The sequence below is a fragment of the Seriola dumerili genome, unplaced genomic scaffold (genome assembly GCF_002260705.1).
Source record: "Seriola dumerili isolate Sdu_G_001 unplaced genomic scaffold, Sdu_1.0 BDQW01000413.1, whole genome shotgun sequence".
NCBI classification, from domain to species: Eukaryota; Metazoa; Chordata; class Actinopteri; order Carangiformes; family Carangidae; genus Seriola; species Seriola dumerili.
The window spans coordinates 905,450-912,814 of record NW_019174668.1 but is presented as its reverse complement, the minus strand read 5'-3'; the positions used below and the strand labels follow the sequence as shown (position 1 = coordinate 912,814).

Here is a 7,365-nt window from a genome sequence, read left to right as displayed (position 1 = left end):
TGCTGTGAGTTAATAATAGCTCAGGGTCTGTGTCTGACAGTGATGGCAGAGGGATAGAAGTCAGTGTTGGAGGTGGTGTAGTTGCCTCCTGTGTACCTGGGTGGAGCAGGGCTTGTCCTCCAAACAATTGTGGTCAGTATGTTTAACACATTCCTGCAAAGATGGAATGTGGGAAAAGGAAAAAAACTTCTACCTACATAAAACAAATCTTCCAGTAGAACCAGTTTAACAAGCTGGTCCTGTTACAGAAGAAATCATATTGAGCGAGTGCATGTTGTTCATCTAATTGCTCTGCTGCAGTTTCAACCAGCATGTCTGTGTCTGAGTTGCTCCCATGCCTCGGCTGACAGTCATCCACACGAAAGGTCAGGGGGGTACGGGACAGGGAGGGGGAGAGGACTGGGACTGTAAATGGATGGAGGAAGTAAAAGAGGATGGAGAGGGAGAACCTGCCGAGCGGAGCCGAAAACTGCTGAGGTAGGTAGACCTGCGTGTCATTCAACAACTGGCCTTTCATTTGAATCAGCGTTTGAGTGGCAGGTCTCTTATTACCTGCTGCCACAGGGAAAGGTCTGTGTGAAATGATGGTCTAAGTACATCTCTCTGCTCAGACTGTTGAAAGCAAATGTTTTTCTGTTTCATTAGGCAAGATATCTGTCAACATTTGTGATGGCTGACAGGCACATCTAACTGCTCACCATTACACATGAGCTGGCAGACCTGAGGTGACTGTCAATTATACAGTACAGTGCCTGTTTGGGTATTACTCCGCTGGACCGGACAGCTGGTCCCTCATAATAAATGTGTCACAGTCTGCCCTTTGAGTGACTTCATGCCTGGACTGTGTTATTTCCTGTTTTAGTTTGAAATGACTTTCCTTTTGCATCAGTTGTAGTTCTTCCTGTCTTTGTTTTTGCCTGCCCATGTGATTATCTGCACTGCCCTGACGTTACCCTCACTAGAATATTTAAGTCTCTGTATTCCCGTTGTCAGTTCATCTGTTTCGTGTGTCTATGCATTTGGGTCCAGAAATCATCGACTTGTGACAGTATGATCTGACATAAACACGGACCCAGCAGACATCCCCTCTGTGGATGAGTTTCATCATTTGTTGGGATCCCTCATGTGGCTCTGTGGGGTTTGGAAAAGGGAGACTAGAGAACACAAAAAGGCGTCTCTGAGGATGGCGCACAAGGAAGTCTCCAAAAAGCTACGGCTTTTTGGTGTAGTGTTCATTTCCTGAGTGGATTAAGGACTATTAACACCTGATTTCTAAACAGCCTCCCAGCCAGCTGGCCTTCAGCATGCTAGCCTCCAGTCAGCTGGCCACCACCCTGCTCCTGAGTCAGCTAACCTCCAGCCAGTACTGGCAAGCCCCAGGTTTACAAGCCTCCACCCTGCTTCCAAGTCTGCCTCCAAGTTGGCTAGCTCTCAGCCTTATAGCTTACAGTCTGCATCCAAGTCACTTAGCTCACAGCCTGATAGCGTGCAGCAGAGATGGTGAGTCTGGGGATCATCCACCTGCAGCCAACTCCATCAGCTACAGGCTCTGTTGGTCTCCAGTCAGCGAGCCTCTAGCATGCTAACCACCAACATGTTGATCTTCAGCCTGCACCCTGGGCTGTGAGCTTCCAGCTTCCAACAAGTCTCCAGTCTGTACCCAGGTTGGCTAGCTTCCTTCCTGGTTCTGCTCCTCAGCCAATTAGCCACCTCCATGTTTCTGCTCCCAAGCTGAAGCTGAACCCTGAGCAGACCCCTTTCCTGGGGACTCATCTGGCTATCTCCCTGAGATATCTTGGGGCTGGACCCCATAGAAGGAAGCGTGGGTATCGGAGGCATTTGGCTGCCTAGCACTGCAGAACCTTGACTGAAGCCTGAGCCTCAGCTGCCAAGTGACCCCGAGCTGTCTTTTCCAGCTGCCCACTTCCTGCCCTGCTCTTTACCAGCAGTTGAATCTTCTGGTGCTGGCTGTCTCTTCAGACCTTCAGCCTTTTTGCCGGCCTCCAGAGCGGTCTTGCCTTGGGCGATCTCACATACATTTCTGGCCTACGATCATTCTCCTTAGAGGCTCCGCCTGTCCAGTTGTCGTCTTCTTCATGAAAGCACCTCCTCTGATGCCCTTCTGCTCTGCTCTGCCTCTTGAGGGGACCTGTCTTCACCGTTGCCCTTTTACTCTGCCTCTTGATGGGAACCACCTTCACCGCCGGCCTTCTGCTCTGCTTCCAGAGGGATCCTGAGTGCCCTGCCTGTCTGCCAGGTCACCAAGCTGTCTGCCCAGTCCTCCTGCTTTTCCCCTCAGATACCCAGACCCATTCCTGACTTCCTGTCAGTTTGTCTGTTCTTTGTTTGTTTTGTTCTTGCATTTGTTCCCCAGAGTTTTGCTTTGCTGCTTGGAGTTACTGTTTATGTTGCTGCTTTGTTCCTGTTCACGTTCTTGTGTGTGTGTGTGTGTGTGTGTGTGTGTGTGTGTGTGTTTCAGTCGGCCAGTAAGTTTACAAGTAAGGCATTCTGTTGATATTAAAGTATACCATCACTGCACCTACCTACGTTTGGGTCCAGAAATCAGTGAAATGTGACTAAATGCATGTTGTGTCACAAAGCATTGTTTAAAACTTCAAACTTTATTTTAAATTCATCACGATCGCAAGATTTCCAAAGATAACAAATTGTATGAAAGGTGAAGCACAGGTTCTCTAACTTTCCATCTCATATTGTATGTTGATATGAAAACATACCTTCAATTTCATTCACCGTGATAATCATGTAAATGTCATTTAAATGTAACTTTAATGATAATCAGGATTCTTCAATAATTTTTCAAAACAAGGCCAATCTGAATGTTAAATAATGATACAGGTAAATTAATCAACCTTGATCTAGATTTAGCAAAGTGTCCGTTGGGAATTTATATTTGCAGAATTCCTCTCCTTTTCTTTGACGACTAATGTTGTGTTTCATTTTCAATCAACCTGTCCTCGCGCTCTCTGTTGCTTTTTAACAGTTGGCTGTCTCTATCTCTTCCTCATTACTCTTGCAGTTCAAATCAAATGCCAGCTGATGGTCAGCCACATCTCACATTTTGGTCCCAGGCCCTGCGGACACTGCGACCCTGGAAAGGTTGGTGCAGTTTTGCTCCAGTAGGTGTAGTGTGGTTACTCCACCAGGTGGAGGCGCCGCTGCGCCCCTCTGTGTTACTGATAGATGTGTGCTGGAGGCTCCTGTTGGTGTGTTCACTGTGGATGGTTCTGGGAGTCTGTGTTTATGCCCTGAAGTACTGCCTGCGGCCAGGACAGAAACAGGTGAGTGCAGCAGCATGAACCAGATCTCACTTGACCTTGTTGGTGCATTTGATCGTATTGTGTTTATTCACTGGCTTTGCTTCAATTCAAGGTGGAGCCTCCACAGACGATACAGAAGGAGGTTGTGACTGAGAACAGGAATAGCCAGGTATCATGGTGAGACATCATTATTTTCATAGTTACACCTTTATTAGATTTAAAAATGTGGCTTTTTTTTCTGACTGGAGTCAAAAAAGTCACAATTTGCCCCAAATTTCATAGGATTAAACAGCTTCTACAGATGAGCATTTTGAAATCTGCAACATCCCTATTTTGAGGAAAAAGATGCCCCCAAAGGAACCACAAGTGTCTCAATCATTACACCTGTTTTCTCAAATGTTTTTATTTTAAAATACCAGTATATCTTTAGTTGTGAGGGGTGTGTTAGATTCTTTATTTGACCATTTATTGGCCCAAAAGTATATTTATAGACTTTTGAAGATGACAGAAATATGGTCATACAAAAAAGGTGACAAATCAAAAAACCTCACATGGTCACTGTGATCTCCTTAATTCTCCAGGGTGTCCCAGTCGAGGAGCCTGACCCTCCAGCTTCCTCTGGCCCTTGCCCTGGCCAACAGCCTGCTGCTGTGTGTGCTCCAGGAGCCCCTTCCAGACCCCAGTGTGCCCCACATTCAGGCTCTCCTCTCCAGGCTGGAGGTAAGGGGGAAGAAACCACCTCAGGAGAACAAAATGCTTTCTTTCTTACGCACAGCAGCCTCCAGCAATCCTTGTCATCTCCTGTGTTATCAGTTGCTCTTTGCATGTAGATCAGTGTGAAGTCTGTTGGTAATATTACAGAGATCAGACATGGCACTGAGGAATACACAGATATTCTAGCCCTGGGCAATACACTCCATCACTGAGCTGCTGTTATCTGCGCTCTGAATTAACCAGACTGCCAGAGGAGAGCAGTTTTTAATGTTTTGTCTTCCTCTGACTTTCCTGTGAGCCACACTAGCAAAGAGGCTCTGTGATTTCAATGTCAGTCGGTCTGTCCAAAACTTTGTTCCATAGTGAAATATTTTGCCTTGACATGCCCTGAGGATGAATCCTCTTTCTTTTTTGACTTAATTCTAGCACCACCAGTTGTACAACACTGTATTTCATGACACTATATCTCAATAATAATGACAAATGATAATAATTAGGTGTGACTTAATGCTTACAAATGTGCTGACATGCTGAACTGAGCATACGGCACCATCTCCTGGTGTCAGCCTCAGGCCAAACTTTAACTTTGACACTGATTTGCAAAGATTTTTAAAAATAAATTAATTTGGTGAAGCAAGTCAAAGACACAAAAAATAACACTACATAACATGACATCTGACAGCCTTTTGTTAAAGATTCATATTTTGACTTATTGTTTTGACTTAATGAGAGGGAAATAGAGGGAGAAAAGAGGAAAAAAAAGTGGCAAGTGGGTATGACGGTTACAGCCCCAAAATGCCACTAGCTACAGACCTTTTGTCTGGTTTAAATCATATTCCTCCTCCTAATCCTGGTGTTGTTATAACTCTCCTGTCTCGGGGTTTATTATTTCATGTTTTGGTTTCCTTTTTTTTTGTTCCAAAAATATTTATTTTAATGGATTTTTAAATGTCATCTGCAGAATCAATATTGTTTTTGTGTTTTGACATTTTAATCTGTATGAAAATATGTCTTTTAGTTGTGTCAGTGTAGAATGGATATAAAATGCAACAAGTAGATTCCGGCACTGTCTTAATTTTGATGCATACATTTTGCAGAAATAGTTTAAAGGACTTTGCTAAACCAAACAAACCCACAACACTAAACCCAGCCCCCAGTCATTTCTTTCTTCTTTTTTTTTTTTTTAATTGTAGTCAGTGTCTCTCACACTTGAGGAGGCTGATACTGGATCAGAGGTGACTCTGGAGGAGGTGGACCAAGACTCCACACTGATAGAGAAAGTGAAGCTCATCTGCACATTCCTACAGCAGAGGTGAGGTTCATTATCTAGTGTACATGCCATCTGCTTTTTTTTTTGTTTAGTTCTGTTGGATTAACATCATACACTCCTCTGATAGGATGAGGTCGCTGCGTGCTCTTGTCCAGGTGCAGGGGGATTTCGAGGCCAGTGTGAAGGACATGCTGGAGGGCCTAGATGGCCTCTGGGCTCAGCTGGAGGAGCTCCACACCGGGGTCACGCTAACCAAAGAGGGGAGTCAAGGCCACGGAGACCTGGCTGCAGCCTGCACAGACGCAGAGGTAAGCAGGTGTGAAGGTCTGTCAGCATTTCTCGGGCAACGGTATTATAATGTTGGTTTTGTTTTTATATTACATTTATATTCTATACTTGTTTTCCGAAGTTAAGTTTTGTAGTTTTCTCCTGAGTTTGTTTCTTTTAACAACCATCAATCTCGGTGATTTACATTAACATTTGCCTTGTCACTGCCATTGGGTGTTAATTGTAACACTCTCATGTGTTTGGCAAAGAACTTGTTTGCAGTCCTGGGTCACTATAGGAACAGACTTCAGTGCTGCCAGACTTATCTGAAGAACAGCACACAACTACTCCAGGTAAAGTTTTCCTCATGTAATAAAAATCCACCTCTGATATTCCCCGCTGTCTTCACTCAGGAATCTCCTTTGCCTTGTTTCACAGGAGTTAACCTGGAGTCACACTCACATAAGCAACAGTGTGAGCAGCAGCATTGAGTCAGTCTGGCCAGAGCTGTTGCTTCAGTCCAACATTGAGCAGGTACACTGAATTCTGCCCCTTAGACAAACAGTCGAATGTTGTTCATAGGTTTAGAAACACAGCAGGACTAAAGACTTGTCTCTCCTCGCAGTTTGACAAGGTGCAGGAGGGTTTCCTCTCCCTGGAACAACAGACCTCTACGTTCCAGGCCCACCTGGAGGGACTTAGAAAGCAGAATAAGGAAGGACATGCTAATGGGTCTAATTCATGCTCAGCCTCTCCACAGACTTCCCCGCATCTCCGTAATAGACGCACAAGTGATATATCACTTGAACATTGTAACTCAACCTCTGCTTCGTCAGTGGAAGAAGACACAGAAACAGACACTCCTCTCTCACTGTGTGAGAGGTCGGCCTTACAGTTCTCCTCCACTATTGGACGCTTAAGTAAATCTGGAAGGAGGAAGTGATTTTTATCAAAATGTACTCGGCATATGCACAGGGGTGTAGTGTTGAAGTACAGGAGTTGCACCTATGACATGTAAATTTCAAATTTTCTAAGGTTATGTAACCACTGTTCTATGTTTACATACATTCATCAACTATAACTGACCACACGATCAAATGTTAGACTGACTTTATGAATAGTTCATAAAGTCAACTCATTTATTTACATAAAGAACATGTTACAGTAATACGGCCACGGGGGATTATGTCCATGTTTTTTCAATATCTTATTGGTCAAAAGACTATTTTATGACAGACTGGAGCTAATAATCAAGCCAATTTTGTAAATAATTTAGTTGCCATGCAGCTTTGTTACACCCCAACACTGATAGACTCTAGTGTTAATAGCAATGAAAAGGCTTTAAATAAGTTTGAAGTTCTTTTATTCTTTTTATTAGTATCATTTTGTAATTTATGGACAGCAGGCTATTAGAAGAAACAATTGACTGTTGATGCACTATAGTCAGCGATATTTTATATTTTAGAGTCAAGAATGAAATGCTGCATAAGAATTTATTAGAAAAAAAAGTAAATACTGCAAACAATTGGCCGATTTAAACACACTGTAAAATATGTTTGTTTTTTTTGCTTTCTTTGAGTTTTTCCCCAATAAATTTAAAATTTTTCCCTTTCAAAATGACTGGCAAATGGTATTAAAATTACACGAATAAACGGTTTATTTAAATTTTTCATGTGATTTAACAAAAGAAAATTCTGAACAAATGGAATACATTAAATATGTTTATGTAACTGTAAAAATAAAGTATTCTTTATTGACAAAAGTAGCAGCATTTTCTTTATGTATCACAACTCAACTCAAAATCTTCATTTTATTTGAATTTTTCATTTCATATAC

General features: G+C 43.0%; 1 protein-coding gene across 1 annotated transcript; it reads left to right on the top strand.

The window, feature by feature from the left end:
* The first annotated feature begins 319 nt into the window (after nt 1-319).
* LOC111233646 lies at nt 320-7,077 on the top strand. The gene is made up of 9 exons (XM_022761510.1): nt 320-477; nt 3,038-3,299; nt 3,391-3,455; nt 3,860-3,998; nt 5,186-5,304; nt 5,390-5,570; nt 5,799-5,882; nt 5,968-6,063; nt 6,155-7,077. The coding sequence occupies exons 1-9, from the start codon at nt 335-337 to the stop codon at nt 6,470-6,472; spliced, it is 1,407 nt and encodes a 468-aa protein (XP_022617231.1). The 5' UTR covers nt 320-334; the 3' UTR covers nt 6,473-7,077.
* The last annotated feature ends 288 nt before the right edge of the window (nt 7,078-7,365 follow it).

Coding starts and splice junctions, on each gene's coding strand:
- LOC111233646 (XM_022761510.1), top strand. CDS start 335: ATGCCTCGGCTGACAGTCATCCACACGAAAGGTCAGGGGGGTACGGGA. Junction 3,456..3,859: donor AGGAATAGCCAGGTATCATG/GTGAGACATCAT, acceptor TTAATTCTCCAG/GGTGTCCCAGTCGAGGAGCC. Junction 6,064..6,154: donor TTCAGTCCAACATTGAGCAG/GTACACTGAATT, acceptor CTCTCCTCGCAG/TTTGACAAGGTGCAGGAGGG.